The sequence below is a fragment of the Apis florea genome, unplaced genomic scaffold (assembly GCF_048593485.1).
Source record: "Apis florea isolate Af1SG1 unplaced genomic scaffold, ASM4859348v1 contig_3081_pilon, whole genome shotgun sequence".
In the NCBI taxonomy this organism is placed as follows: domain Eukaryota; kingdom Metazoa; phylum Arthropoda; class Insecta; order Hymenoptera; family Apidae; genus Apis; species Apis florea.
In genome coordinates, this window is record NW_028256703.1 from 2,632,496 (window position 1) to 2,659,969 (window position 27,474).

Genomic DNA, 27,474 nt, shown 5'->3' on the forward strand with positions numbered 1-27,474 from the left:
CTTGTCGCTCCCCGATCGCGTCCACAAGAAAACGTGTTCCATATGTTTCCCCCTCTCACGTAACACAAATATTGACTTGGGACGCGAGTCTGCTCGGGATTATATATCCTGTCTGGTTACGGGAATACCTCGCGATCTATGCGCTTCTACTTGCTTCAAAGAGATTGAATTCAAAGATCGCGATAACACCGACGCCAGACATCCAGGAAAAGCCAGGTTTAAATGGAATTTCAATTCAAACCTCCGCGATTCCCTCGGCGATATCGCGGGGGAATACGTTCGTGAAATAAATTTTCTATTTACCTCTTATTCCCAAAGAATACGCGAGAGAAAAATAAATCGCCGACTTTATGTCGAAATACGACGTTTTCGAGCATCTCTCTTCGTATTCGTTCGAGATATTGTTAGCCGATGGATAGACAAATTTTTTTTGTTTTTTTTTTTCTTCTTCTCTTTACGAGCGACGAGCGTTAAATAACACTAGAGAGATTAATCCTTGTCACGAGTTACAATTAAACACGCCGGTTGAAGGGTTTGACAAAAAAAAAAAAGAAAAAAGAAAAGAGAGAAAAAGGAGAAAGAAACGTGGAACGGTGGAACAAAGGAAGATAGGCACTCTCTGGTCATTTCAAAGTTTGATGGTCAATTACCAAAAAATGTAGCCCTGAGGGCAAAGGGTTCGCTGTTGGCTCGATACTATCGCAAATGTACTGTAACGGGTTAAGAGGGGTTCTCATTCTGAAATCGGGATAAAAAGTTAGCACGACAGCCGTTTAAACGACCGACGTTTAATCGAACAAACAATGCTATCCTCCACCAATCTTCGTTTCATTTTTTTTTTTTTTTCCGTTCTGTTTTCTCAACGGGTACATGCATACAGCAGCCAACTTGTTACAAAGTACTATAAATACTTTTATTACGCTACACTGAATGCCATGGTTCGATACAATTGAGCTTCTTCCTATAACATACGATATAAGAATATAAAAAATGTCTGCTGCTCTCGCGCCTCTGCAATTCATTAGATTAGAAAAAGAACGAGTAAAAGATCCTTGCACGGATATAGGATAGAAAAGGCATGTGCATCCCTTAGAGACGAGTAAGTAATATATGCGGGTATATTGTCCAGTCTTTCGTAGAAATTCGCTCTTATGATCGATTGCTCCATGGAGATAATCGCTGCTTTTGCACTACGTCGAATTTTCCCTCGCCTCCTCTCCCTCTCGTCGTTGGCATCATGATCGGCATCTTCCATAAAACAATCGCGCGTATAAATCGGTGTATAAATCTTTCGTAAAAAACGGCACACATCGTACGTACGATAGAAAAAGTTAATCTGTTAAACTTATAAAAATATATTATACAAGTTAAAGGTAGCAACGGGAAGGCGATCGTTGGCGCATCGTTGGCCGTACAAAAGCGGAGGAAGAAGAAGCCTTCAACGATCGCCTCCCTTCCCTGACTTAATTATCTCTGAGCGTTATATACCGTTATCGTCGAACTCAGTCGCAGGCGTTTGCAAAAATTCTCCTTAAAAACTATTCCTAAATTTAAGTCCGCCTTCCCCTCCCTCCAAGAGGAATGAGGAAAGTCTCGGAGTAAAAACCTAAATCTAAATATCTCTAACAACTGTAACAGAAGTGGAACGGTTTTTGCAGGATACGCGTGGCTTCGAGCGCGAAGGACGACTCCGATCCGAGAATTCCTTTGTCCCTTTCTCTCTCTCTCTCTCTCTCTCTCTCTCTCTCTCTCTCTCTCTCTCTCTCCCCCTCACACGCGCGCGCGCATTCTTTCTCATTCTTTCGCCCATCTCGTCATTCCCAAACATCCTCATCCTCGCCTTGTCGCACCTCCATGTCGTCGACGTGTCGCGACTATTTTAAGTTAACAAGCTCACACGGGCCGCCAACACGTGACGCGATTACGCGGATGGATTCTGGACGAGTCGCGGATTATGGTAATAAGGGATGATAGTAGACGGGTTTGCGACTTTTCTCCATCACGTAGAACGCCTTCGGCTTCCCGTTGCCGGGGAAATTCTTGTGGATGCTGGTTGATCCGGATTTGCCCGTGATCGGTGCGTAGTACGACATGGCGGCCTTCTTCCGGTGTTTCTTCACCTTGGCCGTGTTCCTCGCCCCGTGAAGCTCGTTCGTCAAGTGGATCCTGTGCACGCCCGAATCGTCCAGCCTGTACGTCTTGTTGCTCGTCCCGATGTTGTTACCCTTCTTCGTCGACTTTTTGTCCTCGTGCTCGGGATAGCTCAGCCTCTTGTCGTTGTTCCTCACGTGCTTCGAGGGACTGCCGCCGCTCTGGCGAATCTTCCCGTTGTCACCGGCGAAATATTTCTTCTTCTCCTGGAGAGAGAGATCCTGAGTACCTTGTTGTTGTTCTTGTTGTTGTTGACGAGCACCGCCCTCGAAATTCTTCGAGCCTTGATACTTCTTCGAGACGTCCAACTTCTTCTTCGCTTGCTCCATTTTCATCTGAGCGTGCAGCCTCTTCTTCTCGCTTATCTTCTTCACGACGGGCAAATTCCAGTGATAGATCTTGGCGGGTTTTCCATTTCCCTGAAATCCTACGGGGAAGTTTGGCCCGGTCTTGGTCACCTTCTCGTCTTTCACGTTTTTGTGCGGCTTGGTGATGGTGTAGTACGGTGGACTGGCCGGAAGCTTGACTATGTAGACGTGGCTGTCTCGATGACCGTGTCGACGGCTGTACGGCTGATGAATTCTCGTCTGGGAGTTTAGTCCAGGTGGCTCGGGACCCGCAAGCCGTTTCTTGTGGTGTCCATCGGGAATCTGAAGCGGCGCGAGGCCGAGCCGATTCAGGATCGCGGCATTGCTCGTGTGAACCGTCTCGAAGTTGGTTATCGTTTGTTCGGACGCGATTACGAGTATGGCGCACGACAGGAGCAGCGTGCAGCCGAGTAATCTGAAACAGAGAGAGAGAAAAATAGATTAGCACAGGAAAGTTATTCTTTTCCGTGAAAAATTATCATTCCATTATTTTTGAAAAACTTACTTTCCAACGAAAAACGAAAATTTCTTTCTTTGACTTTTTATCTTGAACTTTTTTTAAACGTTCCATCGATGATGAAATGATGAATGATCCGAACATTTTCACAAAAATTATCACCAAAGGGAAAGAAAAAACGAAAGATATAATAATCGTAAATCTCGACCTAATGTCATTCACAAACGCCTTTGAACGCCTCGTGAACGGAAGAGAAGACATAACCATCGATTCCGGTACAACCGTTTAGCACACGCAAGGTGAATATCAAAGACGACGGGATCCCTGTCACCTTAGAAGACGATCCATCACTGGATGGCAAGTCGCGCAAGTCTAAAAAAAAGAAAAGAAAAAAAGAGAGAGAAAGAAAAAGCGACCGGCCATGACCTCGTCTATCAGTAGGAACGTTTCCTCTTCGGAGGAATGGGAAGCCATGATCTGGCAGATCGTAAATATTAGCCGCGTCGTTCGAGCAAAAACGGGGGCAAAAGAAAATTTTCATCGATCGTAATTGCGACGACGACTCTGCCAACGAGACGAGACTTTGAAATTTTACGAGCGAGCGGCGAAGCGAGCCGAGAAAAACGCGAATATGGAAGCGATGGATTACCACTCTTACTACTCACGATGGAACATGGAACATCTCTTAAATGGATCGGGACACCGTGGCTCGTCGCGTTTCGATAAACCATCGCTTTTCTTAATTACTGCTCCCTTCACGCGGGATAAGTCTCGCTAATTAGTCCGCCAATTCTTCGGTTTCTTCTTATCTTTTCTAAGCCAACAACAATCTTCGCCACAACGAGAAGAGAAGAAACGCGCTCTTCCATTCGTATCTGTTCGCCTTCCCTCGATCGGTTAATTTCCAATTTCGACGAAAATAATCGTAAATAATAATAATCGTTGCTCGAGAGAGAGAGAGAGAGAGAGAGAGAAACACCTCGTAAATCTAAGTAACGCCGTTACGAGACGCTGACTATAATTTTCCTCTTATTATTTCAAGCAGGTATCTACTCCCTAAGCCGGTCGATGTATTATTCAATAAATTGCGACGTCTCCTCGACGAATCGGCGAAACGATCCTTCGTCCAGCCGTATCTCGAAACGATCGATAATAAAGGGATTGAAAACAACGGGTTTCCGCTCGAGCGGAGGACGAAGTTGACAGAGGACGTGGTAAGGTAAGCCGAGTAATTAAATATTCCTCTCTTTTCCTTTTGTCATCGGGTCCGAAAAGAAAGAAAGTCGGAGAGGAACGTCAGTCACGCGATACTCGTGGAATTAACTTGCCAGCCATTCGTTTCCCTCGTTGCGGAATTATTTTTCTCCTCCTCCTCGACTCCAATGTCTTTTTCGACGAAGCTTCAAACGAGAATAAAAATACCCGAGACGAAAAAACACAAGACAACAGCGTAGAAGAGAATAAAAAATAACTCGCTCGACGACCATTTCCTCCGTTTATATAGACGATACTCGTTCCCTATCGATCCAGAGGGAAGCTCGAAAACAGTTTCGAGTCGACAATCTCCGTTAACCGATTTTCATTAGGACGATCTGCAAACGTCCAAAGACAAAGCCCCATTCACATTCGAGATTCGTTCTCGAATCGCATCTCGAGCCACTGCTCGTCGCGTTACTAGCTTTATCTGGCTCGATCTTCGATGCAATAAAAACACGGGTTGGAGCGGACGGGCCGTTTCCTCAATGAAACTCATTGTTCGAAAAAAATCCCTTCTGCTCGCTCGAGCTAAACTGCTCGCTCACGCTAGAGAGAGAGAAAGAGAGACAGATAGGGGACGAGCGGAAAATTCAGCAAACGGATTCGAGCAATTGGAGCACGCGTCGAGCCGACTTTGCGCTTGTGACTGTGCCTGATTCGTAGAATTTATATTCGTTCGCAATTGCGCGCGTGGAAACATTCTGCCTCGCCAGCCGGCAAGTCGAAACGTTATTCTTACGCGAGGGAACGATAAGTTGCAGCAGTCACGTCCGAGGTGACGCTCGCCCGTTAAAGGTTAATAGTGGAATCGCATTAATGGATCGGACGGTAACGATGGTGGAATAACAATGGCGCGCCGCGCGAATCGTTCCCGTCGCCGTAAAAAGACATCGAAGCAAGCAGAGGAGAACATCCCTCCCCGCCCCGGGCAACAATAAACCGAGAGTTGAAACCATCCATGGCCAACGGCCGTTACTCCGCGTTTCAACGTTTCAACACGGTCTGGCAAAAAGACTCCGCTTCACTACGATTCCCCCGTATTTAGCATCGGGAAGACGAGCGAGCGTCGACCGTGCGCCGATCGGTAGTCCATTACCGTTCGACGTATTCGTCGAAAGCGCACGATTGGCGGGTTAGAAGAACGCGGAAGAGCGAGCGTGGTGGAGAAGCGGCGGTAGAGAAGAGGCTCGCGCGACCCGAACGGGCGAGGCGAGGCGAAGATGAAAAAGAATCGAGAAGGGAGGGGAGAGAGAAGAGGAGGAGGAGGAACAAAGGTGATGGAAGAAGGCAGAGCGAGAGAGAGAGAGACGACAGCGATCGGCGAGCACGTGCGTGTGCATACGAGGCGGTGGACGCGTGAGAAAGAGCGACGAAAGTGGGGAGAGGAGGAAGGAGAGACGGGAAGAGAGACACACACGGGGCACGTCGTTGCACCGATGGAATGAAAAATGAAAAGGAGCAGCTACGCTGGCGTCTTGCGGTGAACCGAGATTAATCTCCATGATCATCAGCGGGATCAACGTTTGCGGGTGATTCGCTTTGGATTCTCTTCCCTCGCTCGACCCGACCCGATACACAACACGATGGAATATCGAATAACGCTTCTCGAGACTGCATAGACAGATATTGGTTGGCGAATTGGTTCGCTCCACTGAAACAAGAACTGGAAATTATGGAATTATGAGCGCGGGTAATACGTAAGTATTATATTATTTATAGGATAATACGGGCAGGTAAAAGTACGAGTCGATAGAGTGTGGATGGAGTGTGCGCGATCAACGCGATACGTTTCGTTTTATCGTTCGGAACGAAGCGAAATAACAAACGTGGCGAATCGATAATGAATTTTGCCGAAATCGCGATTCTCATGTTTCTAACTATTAATTAAAAGCGAGCGATCCACGCGACGCTTTCGTTCCGGCGAACCGTAACGTTTCCATCGGGGAGAAGATGAAAGCTCGAGTCATTAGCCGGCACCCGACCGAGTGCACCACACTCTCTCTTTCGATGTACTTGTTAGGCGCTCTTGTAATTTGCCAAGTTTACCGGTCTATCGCCTCGTTTCATCGGCTATCTGCCTCTCCAAGTATCGGCGTTTTCACCCGGTTCGAATTATTCGCCGCTTTTTTCCTCTCCCCGAGCGTAAAATTCAACGCGACTTCTGGGGCTGGCCGATTGATTCGACAAATGAGTGCGCTAAGCAAGTAACTCGTATGGGACAGATTTCTCTCTTTCTCGCCACTTTTCCCCGACAAATTGGTTACGATCACGTGAAAGCTTAAACGAGAGAATAACACGGCAGTTGGACCGATCCGTTTCATCGCGAGGCGGGGAATACCGGGAGGGGAGAGGAAACGGGTAGTCAGGTTGGACGAGACGTTGGTGGTTGCCGCGGGGTTGTAATGACCCTCCAAGCCTGTAATTTCTGTCTTGGTCGAGTTAACATTCGACTACGAGAAAATCCAACTCGCCACCCATGACTCTCGCGTTCCGCCATCTCCTCCCTCCTCTCGGTGCTCGTTCGAGTTGACTCAACGTTAACCACGACGGCAGTCATTCTCCATCGCGACCCCATCTCCCTCGACCATCGATATGGAAATACCCGAGAAGAAGATCTTGCTCGTCGGAAACCTGCTGGAACCTGCTTCCTCCTCCTCGTTTTCCTCGCGACACTTTTTTGCATACGAGCGAGCGCGCGCGCGTATGTAAAACGAGGAGACAACGACGAGCGCGTGTCGTTCCTCGATCCGTCCCTGAACCGAGTTTATTAATCTCTCGACGCCACACGATCGATCGATCGATCGATCGCGAGATCAACGTCCACGGGGGGAGAGGAGAGCAACGATACGATTCGAAAAGTTTCGATTTTACGGTTTTTTTTTTTTTTTTCTCGAATCGCGGACGACGAGACAAGTTTTCGCTTCGATCGAGCTTCGGTCGAATATTTCGAATTCCTGGGTCGTTTACCTGGAACGGACTGGAGAGATTCCACAACTCGGACCGTTTCTCGTTCCACGGATACCTGAAAGTTCTCGAAAAGGATCTTCCTCTTCTCGGATCTCGAGGTTCCCCGCCGATTCCGCGGCGACGGCCGAGAGACGCGATGCGTACATTTCTCGATGCGTCAAGCCGTGAAATTAATGCGTTCGTCCATTTCTCGCATAATCGCGGAGGAGAGGGATCCTTAACTACGAGTTTAATCCGAGAAGGATTCCGTGACGAAGCGTGAAACAGGCAATAAACTGCGACGATAGTCCTCCTGATCGACGTCCAACTCGGTGCTTCTTCTTGCGCCAACTCGCACGGTTCTCTCGAGAACAAATCCTGACCGTATTAATCCCGTGTCGAGGAATCATACGATGGTCCGGAGCGAGCATTAATCCGCGCCACGATCAGAAACGAGGAGAGACAGCGCGCGAGGAAGAGAGAAGGAGGACGAGAGGACGAGGGAGTTTGTTCACCTTGGCGGCGCGGGGCATAGACGACTCTACCGAGAAAACTCTACGCTCGTCGTCGTGTCCACGAAGAGCGTGCATGCAGCAGCATCCTTGTCGTGGAGTTCGTGCGAACGGCACACGTGGTTGGACGCGTGTAGCGATAACGCGCGTGTCGAAGGATGCGAGGCTTGGTGCTGGTGGATGATAAAATCCCCCGAGAACCGAGGAGAGATTAGGATGATTCGAGAAGCGTAGTTGGGCGCGATATGGTATCTCGACGATGCACGTTATATCGGCAGGGATTCCGCATAATCGAATACCCGTATCGTGGATGCCGATGCAATTTCGATAACGGTATTAGATCTCGCCTTAACAAACAACGAGTACGTTGAAAGAAGGGCGTAGTAAATAAGCCGAGGAACTGCGTGATTATTTAAATCGCGTAGAATCGCGTTCGATTCCCGTGGCGCATGCCATTGAAAACCAGTTAAGAGTTCTCGGATCGTCTATTTTATGCTATATACAATTTACCACTATGCACTCCTCGTGGGCATCGGATCGTGGCTGGTAATAAACAATAAAGAAACGGTCGGGGTAGAATACAGGAAACAAGAGAGAGAGCGAAGAAAGCAATCGTCGAATCCGGATGAAGATGAATCGTGACGATGGATGGAGGAAAAGAAGCGTGGAACACGAGCGGAAAAAGGTTCGATTTGATACAAAGTACGTACGGAGGTACACGCGTGTGTGTATCTATTAGAAACGGTCGGCGTTCGTGCGCAATCGCATCCAACGTATTACTAGAGGCGAGGCGTAATCACGGGGCAAGCGGTAAAAAATTAATTGCGATCGCGGTTTGATAGATGTCCAAGTAGGAGCGGTCAGCCACAGGCAAATGACAGTGATCGGTAAATGCATGCCTGTGGAATTTCAGCTTCGATTCGACGTGACTGAAATAATTTATTGGTTTCCGCTTCTCCGACTAGGAGAGGTATCGAGCCGTGCACGCAGTCATATGCGTCGCGTCGCGTTCGTGCATCGGCTAGGGAAACGGGGGGACGATGTGCTGTCCATAAATCTCAATGCACCGAATTCGTCTGGTCCGTGTCGGGTCAACTTTATCGCGATTAACCTCTTCCTTCCTATCGCGGCTCTTTTAAATTCGATCCGCGAGGATCCTCGCACGCGATTTTCAACAGAAGATGGTTGGGAATTGATGATTGCACGATCGTGAAGAGAAATATCCGCGAAAAGAACGCGTATATGCGTGTTAAATGAGGCAGAAGGGAAAAGAAGCGAGAAGAGATATTCCTGCAAAAGATCGTAATCTTATAACGGTTCGAGCAGATAAATGCTTTCAAGTTCGAGAAAAAAAAAAAAAAAAAGAAAAAGAAAAGAAACATTCCTGAAACGCGTCTTTCCGTTAATATAACACACAAAGATTATTACGTATAATTCTCATCAATCGCAATTACGCGAGACAATATTTCTCGCAACAATAAGCGAAAACATTTATCATTTTCGAGAAATTTATTCCTCGTCTCGAAATCGCCTCCAGCCACTACGGATAAAATTTTAATATCGCGCCACCAGTCGGCCGATAAATCAAACCTGAACTTTCAGACTTTTCTTCCGTAGGTCAAAGCGTGTTCCAGAGATTCACGGTAAAGACGCATAAAGGGATTCTTCGCAAGTTGCAACGATCGTTCCGCCGCTTTGGAAGCATCGAAATCACCGGCTAGAATCTACCCTAGGCGCGTTATTTTCCGGTTCTGGAAACGCAGCCGAGCATTCTTCGCTTAAACGGCGCGCATAAATCAGAGAGGAGAAACAAAGAGAGAGAGAGAGAGAGAGGGAAAGGAATTATCATGCAAATTCTTGGCCCGTCGTTTCGTCACTTTTCAATTAGGGTCCCTGTCACGGGGAGAGGAGGAAACCATGCCGTGGCGATCGATATAATTCCTCGCGATCGTTTCGACCCACGCGAGATCTCTTCCGCGATTCTGCCATCGGTTAAATAAATCAACCACTTTCTTCCATCTTCCATTCTACAATCGAATCTACGCGCTTGGAAATGCCAACAATTTTTCACCTCCAGCGAAAATAATCTTTACATTATCTGACCCGTTCGAGGCAACCGTATGATCGTGATCCAAGCATGCCACGAGTACTTCACCGTACCTTCTTGTCACCTGCCAAACATAATCGAGGATAAGATTCCTTAAGAGAGAGAGGGGGAGAAAGAGACGAGCGGTTTTAAGCGGCAAACCGGTCAGCTACCGGTTTGATCGTCCTAGCGAGAATTTCCACGTATTTCGTTGGACATCGATGGCGATGGATCTCTTTGCTCTCTGGTACGATGTTTATCCACGAGGAAATACATTAACGAGCGTGGTGATCGGTAAGAGGGTATCGGCGCATCCGCGACGGTCGAAGACGAAGCGAAGATACTCGGTATAATTGGAATCGTACGAATGGAAAGACCGAGGATCGTCGTGGATCGTCGTGTACATAAATTTCGATTTAAACGATCACGATGCATCCTCTTTCCTCCACGAGATCTATCGTCACGAGCGAGGCACGATGTCGCGCAAAAGGAGAGAGAGACGTTCGTTCCATTCCTGGCTTCCGCGTATCGCGAAAGGATGGTGGTAGGATCGGTAGCCAAGAAAGGTGATCCAGCGGTGATTAGCGTTGAAAAAAAGGCATCTTCGTGCTCGGGAAACCCATTAAGGGGCATTCATTCTCGACGCGGCTCGTTACGATCGATCCCCTTGATCAGGTGACGATCTCTTCCCTCCTCCTGATCGATCGGTGGTTCGCCACCATTACCAAGGTCGCGATCAGAAATGAAGAGTAATTTTACGCCAGCCATTTGATTAATGGGTCGAAAGATGGGAGGGAAGAAGGGGAGCAATAGAAGGGGAAAAAACGAGAGAAAATATAAGAGAGAGAAAAAAGGAAGGGGGAGGAGGAACACGCACTCCGTGGGAGAGCATCATCGATTCTACGTAACTCAGACATCGTCTTATACAGACATCGCGAACCCTCCTCCTTCTTACGGCCCATTAGATCGGCACGCATTGCCAAGAAATCACGGAAAGATGGGGGGAGGGGAGAAAAAAAAGTGAAGATGGAATAGGTGGAGACGGAAAAGTCGATCGTGTCTCTCCATAGGGACGTTTTTTATAACGCGATCTTATCTCTTACCGTTCTCGAGAGTTGGTGTTGGTCTCAGGTGGAATCAGGAAGGCGTTACCACCTTTTTCGCGTCTTTCTTAAGACGAAATTGCTTATTAAGATGAGCAATTCGAAAAGATCGAAAGTACGAGGAGATAATAATAAATTTAGGAGGACAGTTTTCGACGATAAATCGAAACGAATTAATTGAATTTCGCGGGGAATTCGACCAACTATGACGTGTAACGGGTCGAAATGGAAAGGAGGAGAAGTTGATTAGCTCGGCCACTTGGTTCGTGGTAGAAAATAAATTTCCTAGGGTGTAATTACTGGAAATACGAGCCGGTGTTCACGCGAGTTTTGCTTCATCGAATGCGACAAGGATTTACCATCGAGGTTGAGCACGCGATTCAAACACGGGCAGACTCGACGCTCGACACGTAAAATTGTTCGCTACGCGGAAAACCGTCTGAAAGCATCCGGCGGTCACGGATTGCGCTTTCCAACTACGTGCCACGAATCCCGGAATATGTATATTTCGTTACACGAGAAAATGCCGGATAACGCGATCAACACCGCCTTCCACGCGTCCGATTTAACCAACCGAAAAATTGTTCGGAAAAAAGGAACTCGAGAGAAGGATATGAAATACGGTCGAAAACCTTGCCAATTCGAATCTCGAGGGAGCAGATGAAATCTTCTTTAAAAATTTTTATCCCGAATCGCAGGATTTTCTCGAAGGCCTTGCGCGCGGAAGAGAAAAGACGATAAATTAAATTATTTTTTTTCTTTCTTCTTTTCGAGGCAAAGAAAAAGAAATTTCCTTCGAAATCTCGTTCGCGAGGAATCGCCGTGGTCGATCGCCTCGAGAATTCCTCGATAATTTGATTATCGAGGCCCGAGGAAGATATAGCGCGAGGATCAGGGACGATAATATCGGCAACGTTATCCACGTGGAATCTCGAGCGATAAAGAAGCCTTTTAGCCCTGTCTGCCGCGAAAGTGACGTGCGGCGAATTGCAAACAACGATCCCGCGGAAGAAGGAGAGGGACTCCCTCTCTCGTATTTACATCGATCGTAAATTCACCAGCCATAAACGTATATCTCGCCATTAGATTCCGCACCACCCGCGTCGTACGCTTCTCGAGGACATCGCGTATATATATATATATATGTATATATATACGTATGTATATATACGTATATGTACCGAGGGGTTTCACTGACATCAATTACTGTCGCTTCACATACGAAGAGGCTCTGGCTTTGAACGTTTCAGAGGGACGTGTATGATTTTATTACCGCGTGTGCTCGACTTTTACAACGATCTCCCCCCCTCCCTCTCCTCGTTTCCGTTCATAGGCCACGAATACGCAGGATATAATCTCGTTAAAATTTCGCATAAGAATTATTATCGAATCATTCGATTCGATATTTTCGGAAGGGAAGCGCGGATTCATTCAAGAGAAGGCCTTCCCTTCCTTTCCCTTCTCGATACTTGAAATATAATATACAACCCGATCTACCCTCCGATTCTACGAAAAAAAGGCGCACCCCGAACAGGCCGAAATTAAACTACCATTAAGAAACACGAGTTCCTCGAAGAGAAACCCCTGAAGGTAATTTAGTCGAGGCTGGCGCACCCCAAACAGAGGCACAATAGAGGCAACGGTGGAGAGGCTCGAAACGTCGTCGTATCGAGAAACTTGGACGCGAATCTACGGCTTCCAAGACTTCAAAGGGCGCGACCGATGGAAAATACCGTACGTACGTACGTACGCACGATATCGCTTCTATAAAAGCGACATTCGACGGGGAAAGCGACGGGGAATACGAATACGGAATAAGGAAAAAGGGGGAGGAAAATGGTCGAGGAAGGTGCGCGATATTGGAAGAAAAGAGTCTGGTGAGAAGAAAGAAAGAAGGAAAGGAAGGAAGGGAGGGAGGGAGGGAGGGAGGGAAGAAAGAGAAGAAAAAAACCTATTGAGAAAGTGTGAAAGAAAGGAGGAATATAGGATGTAAAATAAGGGGATACACGGTGAACGTCAAACAATACGATTGTGTCTTACGAGAAGGGCTCGGTCTATGGGGTCCATTGTTTTGGTCACGTAGCCCTTCCTCCCTTTCGCTCTATAATAGCCTCGAGTATCTTTCGCCTGTGTATCTGACGCATTCATACACCGTGTAACATCCTGCACATTCTCAACGTTCCAAGGAACCTGTTACTTGGCGAGATACCAGATACCAAACCGTTCTTTTCATTCGGTATTATTCATCCTTCGCTTCTACACCACGTTAACCACGTTAATTGGCGCGGTTAAGCGATCGTAAACCCTCTATGATTCGCTAATTAGTTAATTGGATTAACGCGCGCCCCTACGATAAACCAAGTTTAGACCATGACGAGAAATAATCTCGTAATTAACGAAACGGATAAGGAGAGATCGACGTGGATGGACGGTATAATCGAACATCGACTATTAATTACAAGAAACAATCGAGAAAATGATTCGATCGACGATTCCACCGGTTGTTCCTCCTCTCGATACCGCGAACGAGATAATTCCGCGCGGAGAGAATTTGTCAAAGCGTTGGCGAGAGCAATTGGCGAAGCAAGCTCGTTCGCCGGACGATCGACTCCGAGGGAACAAGTCTCTTGGCGCAGCTCTTGTAATTGGCTCCACTTCGGCTCCGAGACTACTAAGGAAGTGTCTTCTTGTACGAGTAACGGGGTAACAGTGGTTCTCAAAATTCTCGTTTCGCACTTCGTGCCATCGCGGATTCCTTCGCGCACCGAGCGTGAACGCGTTTTTTTTCATCGGTCGCGAGAGGAATTTAACGTCGTTTTCCAGACCCTTCATAGATCCTTTTTACATCGAATCAATCGAGTATCGAGTATTTAAAACTGTCGAATATTTTTTTCTTCTCATACCGCGAGTATCGAAGATACAACGATTCGACGACGTCAATGTTCGAACGACGGAGACAAAGTGGCCAAGTGGGATAAAATTTTGGATTGAAAAAGAAATCGCGAGAGAAATATACGCGCGGTCCAAGATTTTTTCCATATCGATGATCGGGAAGCGCATCGAGAACCGGCGACGATTCCGTTAACGGAATCCGATGCTGGCGGTTGGGCCCCGATAAAACGAGGAAGCGGCAACGATCCCAGGAATCTCGTTCTCGCGTCACTTCTATTTTTTCGTCCTCGCCTCGAGAAGAAGAGCTTCCGTTTTCTCGCTGGGATCGAATTCCCCGAACACAGGCCACTATTCAGACGCACGCCGATGATTCTCTCTCGCCTAGTGACGGAACAACGATTCGATGAGAATGCTGAAAGCGAAGAAAGAGACGGGGGAATGCACTTTCGTTCCACAAAGCGTGGAATTTCAATGTCCGACAGCCGGCCTTTACGAGCACACTTTCTCGCCGCACTGATCGAATACCGAGAATTTTTAACAAAACCACGAGCCAGCTAATTAACAAGAGAGTTAATCGAGGGGCAACGGATCGTATCATTGCGTAATTAGAAATTAAATTATTACGCGAGAGCTTAATTCGATTTGCCACGAATTCAATCAATTCGCTTCTCGATATAGAGTTTGACGATTTAATCGAAGTGAACAACGTCGGGCTGACGAGAGCCTTTTCGAGAAATCGTGGAGGAACAGGAAGCGAAACGAGTTGTGCGTCTGGAACACAACGCGTGTAAACTTTATAAAAGTCTTTGGAACGTTCGATATATTGAACAGGAGGAGAAGGAGAAAAAGAAGAAGAAGAAGAAGGAAAAGGATGGAAATGGAAAAGAAAGCGAAACGAAAGAAAGAAACGAAAATAGAGTTAATGAAGTTGCAGGAAAAAGGAAGCATTTTGAACGCGATCATCCGATACATTTTTTACACGTTTTTATATGTTTCGTTGCGGTATCGAGACGATATTCCTTTTTTCTCTTTTTTTTTTACGACGTGGATAAATTTTAAAGACGCGTTTTATATCTTTCCAGCCACCTTTCTAATATCTTCGCTTTTTCTCGATCGATAAAATCGTTGCCGGACGAAAAAGAATAAAATCGCGAAAGAATGACCGATAAATTATTCCGAATATCCCGGGAGAAGCGAGACGTTAACAGGTAGAAGGCCGTTCTAAATTTATCATCAAACTCCTAAAATTACACCTTTCTCTCTTCCTATATATATATATATATTACCGACACCGAGAATAGCACGTGCCGCTACCTGACCCTCATAATAGCGCAAGATTTAACTGGAAATTATTGTCTCCAGGGTCGGATAGGCGAGAACGAGGATTGGAAACGGCCCATAATGGAGAGCACCTGTTAACGTGATCCGGAGATGCCGCTGGATTAAACCCGAAAATCCAATTCCCCACTCGAACTCGAGTATTCCCCACCACACCCCTATATATATATATCCTCTGTCCTGCCGACACTCTCGTCACGAGACTTCCTTATTGAACGCGAGACACGTGCGACGCATTCTTCAGTTCCTTTCAAAACGTATCCATCCCAACCCGGAGTTGGGATCGCGATTAGAAGGATCGTACCTGCACCACCGACTCCCACGTCGAAGCATCGAAACGGACGAGGGAGGAAGAGAATTCGTATCGTTGCGAGTCGAACGATTCGATCTCGAGACTCGTGACGATGAATCGATTCGAGGAGTATTGGGAAACAATGGACAGAAAAGCGAGAGACAAAGAGGGAGAGACAAGAGAGAGAGGAGGAAGTGTGTGTGGTCGGTTCGAAGTAAAAGAAATCGAAAGGAATACCACAGCAGCTCGGAGAAAGAGAAAGAAGAGATGGGGCTGAACTTTGAAGCAGCCAGCCGAAACATCCGCTGCTTGTTTTCCTCTTTTTTTTTCTTCTCTCTCTCTCTCTCTCTCCTTCCCTTCCATCCCCATTCCCTCCATTTGTCTCAAGGATCGCCCCTTTTGCTTTCTTTTTTACCTACCCTCCTCGGCCTTCCTGCCGCAGGACCTAATGCGAGCCCCATTCAACCAGCACGTCGAGAAAAAGGAGGTAAAGGAGTTTGGCCGGGAGTCTAGCCGTTGCTGCCTCGCCACGGCCGGCCGAACCAGCTCCGTTCCGACCAATCACGATTAACAAAAGCCATTATCCTGTGGGATCCATCGAAATTCGCGGATGCAGTGACGAGATCCATCGTAATTTAAAAGAAGAAAAAAAAAAAGAATCGCATTTTCTGGTCCCACGATTGCGCAAGATCCGGTATGTTAATCGAGGCAGCGTGGTGGTAGTGTGGTGGTGAACGAGCAAAAGAATGACAAGAAGAGGAAGGCGTAATCGACTCGACTCGGTGGAGAATCTGCATCGCGGTGGATACGACCGACCGAGAATAAAGATCGATGGCTGCGATTACGGAATAAAAGATGAGAGTAAAAGCTCGCGAATTACGTCAGTCGGCTCGCTTTTATGGCGGAAGGGCACGTGAAACGTAATTGCAAGGCCGCGAAATTCGTGCGCTGGCCCAAACCTCCATTCCCAGATCGTTAATTCCTCGCTAACCTTAACCCTGTCATTACGCATCTTCGACAGTAAACTTTGATTACATGTTTCGTCCAAATGGGAGGGAGAAGGAATTCGGAAGAGGGAGGAAAAAAAAAGGAGGGTGGACGAAGGGGAGGGGGAGGGACTAAGAGTGTCCGGACCCGAAAACGGCGTTATCGCCGATAATTGGAAGCGTACAACCGGTGCACGTTCCCCGTAAACGTTCCCCTTTTTTTTCTCTCTTCGAAACATTAAAGGAGGGTTTAAGTACTTTCAGGTACGGGCAACGAGCCACGTATCGGGCATTACGTAATGATTCCGCCTAATAATCGAGGATTAAAAAAAGAAAGAAAGAAAGAATCTTCGAAAACTGTACCCTCGACAAGAATTTTTTTTAAACAAGAATTACAAAACGATTCACGTGTAATATACTCGCTAATAATAATCTCGTTTAATCTCATCGATCGATAATGGATTCTGAATTATTTTTTTCGCGCGATAAAGACATTCTCTCGCTTCTCCAATCGATAGAACGAAAGAGTTGTGTAATAGGAAAAGGTTACGCCCAGCTATTTCGATGTACGATAACGTACGATAAACGGGATAAAAGGATAACGAGACGAGGGGCGGTTCTTTCGTATCGTTCACCGTACTCCTCTCTCTTTTCCAACGTCATCGAGATATTCAAAAACGAGTAAACATTCGATTCCATTAATTATTCGAGAGAATGATGAATGATAGGAAACAGCGATGAGAAATGCTCGTATCGTCATCCCGAAAGTCAAATATTAATAACTGTATCCGAAGATGGCGAGAGAAATTATTTATGCACGGACTTAATAGTTTGCAAGACGCCTTCCGTTAAATTTTAACGACTCGCGTAATTCCAGTTATACAAATATTATCCTCAAAGACGGGCCCCACGCAATTACCGGAGGAATCATTAAACATCGTTCGAGTAAACAGCCGTAGTGATGAAAAGCTCGAGAAGCTGGCATGCATCGAGCACGTTAACCCAAGCCAAGGAAACGATCGTGACTTTTTTTTATTACGCGATCGTGACTCTGGACACAACAGGAAGGGCGTATATCAGGACTGGTTAATTTTCGCGTTGAGTAATGCAACGTTTCTTTCTTTCTTTCTTTCTCTTTTTTGCCAACCATGATTTCCACACATCGAATCATTACCGTTAAATCTCTGCTCGTCAATCTCGCTTAATAACTTCGTGTGATTAATCTGCCCTCGCTGTGTGTACAGGTAAACCAGTCGCGATCCGTGATTTTTAAGACAATCATTGCCTGTCAACTAATCATTCTCGTCGATTAATTAACGGTGCTAGCTAAAGTCACGTACATGAGTTAACGACGGAACAACCGTTAAAGTAATTTAATGCAACAAATCGACCATTACGAACGATGGAAACGCTTCACTTTCGATCACTGAAATTTTATTTCAATTCTTTTTCTTTTTTCTTTTTTTTTCGTACTCTTCGAGTATTTCTACTAATCGTTCCGTGTAATTCGTTTCGATGCTATCGTTACGGATCAGCACACAGTTCTCGACACGAAAAATGATCGACACGATTCGATTCACAGCGGGCGGCGGTTCATTCCACTAACCTCAAAATATCCGAGGCGATTGCCTCTAGGACAATCAATTATTTCGAGGAGTACTTCTCGCGTGGCTCCCTTTATTCGTCCCTTCGTTCTCCCCTAGAGACGAGCACGTATACACGCGCTTCCCTCCCAAAATGTCCCGATCGCGGCTCGAGAAACAAAACGAAAGAAACAAAACGTGATTTACCGATGTCGGGAAACGGGATCAACGGGATCAATATGGGTGTAGCCTGTGTAAATGTTTGTCCCTAATCACGCGCAGGCTGATCGTAAATCTCGAGGAAAATCATCCTGCTCTCTTCTCCTCTGATTAAATCAAGGACAAGAACGATTAATAGCAAGTGCGTACGGCGTTGTTGGTATAATTTATGGATATAAATTTACATCCTCGAACAATACATCAAATTTTACGATATTCCCGCAAGAGTTGTTATTTCGCTGAACTGGGCGTGTTAACTGCCCCAACTCTATCGCGTTTATCCCTTTTTAGGTATTTACGATGTTTCACCGCGGAATAATGAAAAGGATGCCGGATACCGGATTACGCGTAAGAATAACCGCATAGCGGTAAGTGAAAAGGAAGAAACCACCGATCGACGACTATCGACGTGTCTTGAATTTTATAATTTCCATTTCCAATGAAAACGTGTACGACGTGTGTGCCGTGAAAATATCGCCACGCCAACTCCACGTAGAAGAACGTAATTTGCTCGTTCGAAGGAACTCGTGGCGTGGACAAGGATATCCATCCATCGTTCGATACGCCGTAATGAAAAAGTTGTTCAAAAAAAAAAAAAAAAAAAGAGAAAAAAGAACGAAAACTACGAATCACAATCGGATGTGTATATCGAGATGCGAAGCTGGCTTTCATTAGAGAGAAGAGAGCGCGTGTGCGTGTAGACGACAGAAATTTATCGATCAATCGTTAACCGTTCTGAAAGATATCCTCGAGGGGATTCATTAAACGCCCCCCGTGCACGATAACGGCAACGTGCACTGCGATTTAAATGCGCGCATACAGGTCTATCACCCCCCAATGGAGACGCGTGCTGCGCTCAATGGACATTCAGGAACAATCCATTTAACCCTTATTAGGTCAGTGTCAATGGCCAAGATTGAAACGCCAGCGAAACGGGTTTCGCCATCGGTCAGAGATATATACTGCTACGTAGCGAGCCATCTTATTCCACGCGATTGCATAACGACGCGTAACAAGTGAAAATATACTCGGGATCAATTTTATACAACGTCAAATTATTCAATAATAATTAACGTTCTCTTTCTGAAGAGAAAATTAATCGTACGTCACGATCTTCGAAAACGCATTTTTCGAGCCTATTATTATTACATTCAACCTTTTATCTATCGTTGTATTTGCTCGATTAAAAGCGACGCGGTTTTTTACGCTTTTACTCGTATTCACTCGTCGCTTGCCTATTTCGCTATATTTTATTTAATATACATAGAGAATGGCGTACGTGCCTCGATCGAAATTAACTCGAGCGCACGTAAGGAAGCTTTATAATCCGGTCTAGGAAGAATCTCACGATCGAGAGCTTTGTTTCGCAGCGCGAAATTTTGTTGAAACACACTTCACAGTATCTCGTGATCTCTCGGCTCTTCAAATATTCATGAGCGAACCAGGCGAACGAGCATATCCGATGCACTCCGAACGCATCCCAGACTCCGCTCCTTCCCTCCCATTCGCGCCGGCTCTTTGACCTCAGCACCATTCTGCATAACGGTGCATCGGCCTGGACGTTTGCCTATTATGTCACTATATTCGCCGAAGGATGCTGTGTACCGTAACTGGTATATACCCTGGATCCAAGTTTCTACGATTTTTCCAATCACGATCACGCCCATACGGCTCGGTGTATATATATATATATATATATATATATATATATATATATATATATCTCGAATGGTACGAAAAGAAGAAAATCGTGCCTGGTTTGATAAACTACGAATATCGAATATGCGATGGCGAGCACAACCGTGAGAAAAATGCGTGTATATTTACGCTCTATCGAGCTTTGGTATTGAATTCCTGTTATCTTTTTTCTCACGTTTCCCCATACTCTCGTGTGTGTGTGTACATATTGTATATTCACAGTTGCACGTTTTCACGATGAAAAATAAAATTCAATCGTGAAATAAAAGTCTAACGACGGATTCCATCCACGACTTTATCGCAGACGGATATTTCAACGTTAATCCTATTCGAAGAGAGGAAAAGTTCTGATTACCATAAATCTTTACCAAGTTCGTGTGCCGTGTTTCGATTTGATTTTTCTACTTTCCACGTTTATTTGCATGCAGATAAATCTCAGTTAAAATTTAAAGGAAACTTTTTCTTTCAATACGTCGCAACTTTCTCAACAATGGAAAACGTAAAATAAAAAAAAAAAAAAAAAAAAAAGGATATTTTATTAAATTTCTTTTAAGAGAAAAGCAATTCTCGTAATACGTGGAACTAGTTTTTCTATCGTAGCAAAGTAGCAGGAATCGCAGCCCCAGCCTGTTATTTGCGATTCGTTTCGTACCGAAACGCTGCTTTACTCGTATCATCATGCCGTTTCGGAGCACACACTACCCGGTTTACTTTAGCCTAATTGGCACTAATAATCACTGCTTGACTCGGGTTCATGGGAACGAGGGAATTACCGTGTCAGGAGACGTCCAAAGGTGACTGCTAGTTTCACTCGAAGACATACCTCGGTGGCAACGTTCGGGCCGATCTCGTGTAATACTTAACGTCCGTAACGAAGAAATTCCTCCCGCGCAATCATCGCGATAAATCGTCGAACAATCCCGACATTCTCCTCCGAATACGAATATCCATCAATTAAGGATCCACAAATACCGATCATCGTCATCGTCATCCTTCCCTCTCGCGTTCTTTCGAACCGAGGCGAACAGACGCGTCTCCTCTGCATGCTAATAGCTCGAGGAGGAGAAGAAGCTGCGCACGTTCGCCGGTTGACTCTAGCCGAGAAAAAGAATCGGCAAAGGGGAGAACGGTTCCGAGAATCAAAGAGTAAGACCACTCGTTTACAACCTCGAGAGGGACTCTTCTCGTTCTTTCGACTCGAGTTTGAACCAGGAAGGTGAGCGAGAGAAGAAATAGAAGAATTAGAAACATCAGAAATCGTTAAAACGTGCATGCTCGCGTTACTCGATACTCCTCCTCTCTCTTTTTCCTCTCTCGTTCATTTCGTCCCCGCCAATACTTTCTTTCACCGGCAACGTGCACACACACAGTTTGCACACGCATCGCTATTTATGCCTATGTCTACTTATGTACGAAGCGGTCAGCACATACGTGCCGAGCACGTAATATATCGCGTGTCCGAATCGAACTCTGCCACCCTTCGTTCTCTCTCTCTCTCTCTTCTCTCGATCCTCCTTTTCTACACGAGAACGGGGAACGAGGGTCTCTCGACAAATAGACTTGCCGCCTGGAAATGGTTGTTGTACTCGGTGCGAGCAAACACGTACGAGCAAGCGTTTCGTAAGGATCGTGTTATTTTTACACCCGCCAACTATTCCTTTTCTTTTTCTCTACTTTCTTTGGTAAATACGTTCGAGAAAGAGAGAGAGAGAGAAAAAAAAGAACCGCGTTAACGAGGATCGATTAACATCGAATGTTTATCGACACGTATCGTTTCTCGCTAACCCATTCGAGGTATTTAAGAGTGTCTTAACAGACACTCTTAGGGATGGCCGATCGAACGATTATCGAGCTCGATCGAGACGGACGAGAAGCGACGCGTAATTCGTCGGTTAGTACACTCGTTGTTACCGGCTACTTTGTTCCCTACGCAACAAGGGTAACAATCTTACTTGATAGCAACACTCGATCGACTTCTGATAATTGTACGTTCGTATCCTATACTCGGATCCGCGATCGGATCGGGCCAAGCGTAGAACGAGTTATTGCAAACGGAGTGGACAAACACCTCCTAGTTTAACTCTAACGACTCGACGATTCCCACCTTTAACCGCAATTATCCGTCTCTCGCCTCTTTTTCCAATCAATTACCAAAGCGCCGGCTATTCTTCTCGTAATGATAGAGCCTTGAAATCGATTCACCTGGCTAAGAAAGGTTGCTTAAGCGCAATTAAGAAAATCGTCACGCGAGCAAGCGGATCGTGGGACGAGAATCGAGAGAACGACTTACTTCGATGATTCACGACAAGAATGCTCGTATTCCTCGACACTGAGAGAAGAACGCTTGAACGAGCAAGAGCAAACAAACATTAAAATCCAATGCAAACAATGGATTTAATCCATACTTTTCAACAAAAATCGAGTGGGATCAATCCGAAGAAGAATTAATTCGTGCAAAATTTATTACAATCTCATCGAAGAAATAGATATTGTATTTGGACAAAACGTGTCAAATAATAATGATAATAATAATAATAATAAATAATAGAATCACGATCAAAAAGAAGGTTTTTACCAATTCTTTCGATGAAGTACGAAACTGTTCTTCAACTTCGCTCGGAACAACAAGCGCACGATGACCTAATCCAATTGTTAGCCAAGCGTATCGTACGAAAATTATTTGTTAGCATGCACGATCGAAGATAATGAGAATTCCAACCACAATAGACGTGTTAACGCGTTCGATCGTGTGTGCGTGTGCCACCTTTTCTTTCTCTCGCTTCTCCTTCTTTTTTTCCTTCCCCTCCTGCCAGTCTCTTTCACCCCCTACGGCCGGTGACTAACACACAAAGCAGACGGTGCCCTTACCGTAAATCGCCGACACACAGAGAGGAACGAGGAGGTGTGTGCGTGTCTCGCTGCGTGGGCGACCCCTCCGAATCGCGTATCGAGTGCCGACGAACTAACAAAAAAATGCACAGTGCACTTACACCTCCTCCAAGGCGAACCTTGAATTACGATACACTTATGAAAATTCCACCGACCTGTTTCCGACACTCTCCACGAGTCTCGATCGAACGCATGGAATTTTCATTGAGCTGCCAATTACGAGATATTTCGATATTCAACGACATTCCACGTCTCGTTAATCGTTTCGCCATGAATTGAATTACGATTGCGAATTTAATATACGACGCGAATGGAAAAAATAGTCAATGGAAATAGAAAATTGGGAAAATTAAAAGTCGAATTACGAAATATAAATTCTCGTAAATTCTCTTTCCGTGAAAAAATGTGTGATGGTATAATCGAGTTACGAGTTAATTTTGGAGGAAATATGGAACATAGTTAAGCACCGTACGCGCACAATATTTATACACTCCAATCAATCTCGTGCCGCTATCGATGTATTAGTGACGCCTCGTCCTGCGCGATGACGATAATCCCGCCATAAAAATGATTTACGGATCGCGTGTAATTTCCTAGGCTTATGGCAAATAGTATCGCCATAAAGGAGGATACGTAACGATTAATGCAGATCACCGCAGGTCCTTCGTGCTTCTACTCCGCTTCCATGAAGTCAATAATTTATTACGATGGGCTTTGGCTCGAGCCAGAGTCAATATTGACCGTGCTGGGATAGAAAGCTACGCGGCACCGTTCGCCGTGAACTACAACAAATTCAATCGAGAACAGTCTATCCCCAAATATTTGCCACTGTTTTCTCCAACTTGCTCCTCTCTCTATTCTTGGCGAATAAAATTGAAAAAGTAAAAAAAAAAGGGGGGGGAGGGGAATAGGAGAGAAAAGGGGAGAAAAGAACCGTCCCAAACACGACCGAACGAGGCAATCAATATCTCGATGATCAAACAAGAGCAAAGATCGACTATTAACCACGGTGTTTAAACCGACCAAAAAAAAAAAACGCAACGAGAATCTCTCTCGGATTTATTACGCTACCCTACCATTATGGATTTTCGATATTTCCTACTCGGCAAGAGAAAACTAAAACTCCTCCTCTCTCGACATCCCACACCATCGAATGAACGAACTTGGAGTTACTAACTGTTTGACAACGCGTCACGTATACGGCGAGTTCGTGAGTTAGAGTTTGGAAAGAAAGCACGCGATATACAATCCACGATTTAAATACGTAAATTAAATACGAAATAAATTGGAAAAAAAATGATGGAATCGTATCTTATCGAGACACGACCGTGGGGAAATTCGAAAGATCGAGACAGGAAGTTGTCCGATTTGTCGCTTCCTCGAGCAACGAGAGTCCTTTAGATATCCTACAGATAGCTATAGAACCTGAGAACGTTCCACGTTGTTCTGGAACATTTTTATTCCATCCAAATCTAAAGAGAATCCGACACCTTACCGAGGAATACCACCTGAACTGAAAAATATTCGATATCGAAAGAGCAATAGTGTTCGAAAGATATTCTACGAATAAAAAAAAAAAAAAAAAACGAAACAAAGATTATAAAATGTTTCTCGTTCGAAACGAAAGATCGCACGATTTGTAAAGATAAATGGTCTTACCTCGCGATCGTGCACATGCTGCACGTGACGATATTATTTGTGAATGAAATGCAGGTCAAGCACAATCTCCTTTATATTGAATTTGGGCCGTGAAGTTCTCTTGTGAATGTTGAAGCACCATTAATACCCGAACCAAACGAAACGAGCGCGCGTCAACGACTGAGTGGAGGCAGCGGGAGCACGAGTTAAGAGTAGTACGAAGAGTGTCGGTGACCACCGAAGATGCCCGAAGTTGGATTCGAAAAGCCGATTCTTGTCAACTCGCGACCCTACCATTTTCAACCCTTTCGTTTTATCCCTAATTAAGATCGGTAAACACAGGTCTTCGTTGACTTTTGTAGATGCATCCCCGCGTGCATTCCGCTATCTTGTACATGCAGCAAGTGTCACTTCCCTCCGCTAAAATAATTCCGTCTGCCATTTCTCGAGAACCGAATTACAAAAATTCTACCGAAATATTTCCCTTTATTTTCCTTTTATCGTAGAATCCTTTCTGCCTTAAAATTCATTAAAATATTATTTTAAAAGAAATATCTTCCACAATTTTTCGTCTAACCTGTTCTATGTCTTATCTATCAATAATAGTAATAATTAAAGTACGAAGTAAATTACGAAAAGGCAAAGTGAAAGATTTTCATGCAACCATTTGCAGACATTTGCAAACGTTTAAAAAATATATTCTCGGAAGAGAGAGAAAGAAAAATTCATTACACACTTTGATACTCGTTACATCGAGGAAGTTATAACGTTCATTTGTATTAACCGATATATAACGATACGCAATATACTTTGTAACATACGAAAGGAAGGCCGAGCCGTTTCCCACAGAACATGTTTGTATCAGGATGTATACAGTCGTTGTGCATAATCGCGTGCATTTGTAACCAAGTCGAGGATGCCGTTGCACTCGAAACATAAATTATGAGCGCGACACAGAATTCAACGATGTCTTTATTGCGACCGATATCTCTTCTGCACGTACACGTATCTCGTTTTCCAATGTGATTCTATATTAGTCGATGCGAAATCTCTCGAATTCAGTATCACACCTGTCTTAACATCAAATACATCTCAATATTTCTGGTGTTTTCTATTTCAAAAATATCTTCATATATTCTTGAATTACCACGATAACACGTCTGCGCTAACACGCTTCCTTTCCTTTGAACGTACGCTGGAACGAATCACTCTTCTCCGAAATGCTATCTGTTGACACAAGTCATTTTCATAAACGTAGAACAACGCGGTACTTCGTTTCTTTTCCCTGTTCTTCACGCATGGCCCACGATAAAAAAAGAGCTACTCGAACAGATGTCGATGGAAGAACATTCACAATGCATCAGCCGTAGAAATATGGTAGGAATACGGGATGAAAAACACCGAGGAGAAAGTTTAATTAAAGTTCGAGTTGGATAAAAAGACGAATACTATTTATATACTTTTTCGACGAATGAATTCAAAGGGAGATCCAATCCAATCAAGTATCATTTCTTTTTCATCGCATTATTAGGAGTGGTTCGACCAAAGAATTCCATCCCGATCAAAGGACCTATCGTTTCAGACTTTCGAGAGAACATTTTTAAGAGTTGGAAGGAGATTTATCGATTAATCTGTTGTCTAAGCAATTTTTACGCCGATGTATATTCAGGACCAGTTGGTTGCAGGCGGCGCCAAAGCGATTAGACACTCGTCGACATGATAACAGGAAATAACGACCATGTTACGTACGACGATATCTTTTATGCAAACACGCCCTTTATTTAGTTTAAATCCAATTCTTCCACGCAGTCGTCGTAGGCGGTTTTACGTAACGATAGGAAAGATATGAAAAATGAGGCCACGAAATATGCCAGTAAATTCAAAAATTCGATGATTTAATCAGAAATTTGAGCAACGAATACCTAAAAAAAAAAAAATAAAAAAATTATGTTAGAAAAATAATGATTGGAATTGACAGAAAAACATTTCGATGTGAATTTTGTTAAATTAGCTAACAGTGAAAAGATGATATAAAAATGTAAATATAATTTTCTTAATACTGAACGTGAATGTCATAAACGTCAACTTGGTTTAAAGAATCATTATGAATAAGTTGGAAATAACGTTAAATTGCCCGCTAACTGTTATTGCTTTCAAGTAAAGCAAAGTAACAGATTCGAACTGGCAAAATATTTCAAATTACTTCGATTCAAGGGACGTGACAAGTCGCATAACTTGACTAATAGAACAGGCGTAGAAAATCCAAAGGATATTTCAAATCAACGAAATAGCACATAAAGAAATCTCGACTCGACTCGTTTGAACTCGGCTTTATCTTAGAAGAAAAAACAGTTACGATAGCTGTTTCCACGGTGAAAAACGTTATTCCCCTGAATCAACAATAAGAAATACTAATCTTCTGAGAAATCACGATCGAACTCGATTCTGTTTCTGGCGAAATCTCAAAGCCAAGAGAAGAAAGAGAAGGGGGGGGGGAGGGCAGCGAGACGTACGTAAGAATAAGAGGAGGGGAGGCCTCGTGCAAGGCCTTTTGAACCCTTGAAATATTTAGCATTTCTCGATGCAGTCGGCAGTAAATAATTTTGCAGCCGAGTCAGGACCAATGGGCACGTGCATAAGATATGCATCGCGCGGCGACGACGCGGTTTTGCTCCCTTTTCTCGCGCCGTGCACGAAATCGAGCCCGGTGCCTTCGCTCTTTTCGATCGTAAATAAGCGGGCCCGTTTCTATCCCTCTTTTTTTTCTTTTTAAAACCACGATACATTCGAATACTCTGCACAACACGAGGTTTCCGTCCAACCATTACCATTCTCCGCACCCTCGTCGCCTCTTTTCTTTCCCCTCCCTCGTTAGTAGACTGACCAACCGCCGTTCCATGCCGCTTTCTCGACGCGTCATAAAAACGAGACAACGTGCTTTACGATCTCGCCTCCTGTCTTTTTGTCTCGAGAATCCGAGCGACGCGTGCTCCCAACCGCAAAGAAACACTTATTAACATATTTGCCCCTATACGATGCTCTCTCCTCTTCCTTCCACT

At 44.9% G+C, this 27,474-nt stretch overlaps 1 protein-coding gene across 1 annotated transcript; it reads right to left on the bottom strand.

Annotated features, from left to right (window-relative positions):
- Nucleotides 1-891: 891 nt before the first annotated feature.
- On the bottom strand, nt 892-24,623 carry LOC100870869 (uncharacterized). Its single transcript, XM_086908581.1, has 2 exons — nt 24,437-24,623; nt 892-2,934 (listed from the first exon to the last, which is right to left on the bottom strand). The coding sequence occupies exons 1-2, from the start codon at nt 24,451-24,453 to the stop codon at nt 1,953-1,955; spliced, it is 999 nt and encodes a 332-aa protein (XP_086764707.1). The 5' UTR covers nt 24,454-24,623; the 3' UTR covers nt 892-1,952.
- Between the last annotated feature and the right edge of the window lie 2,851 nt (nt 24,624-27,474).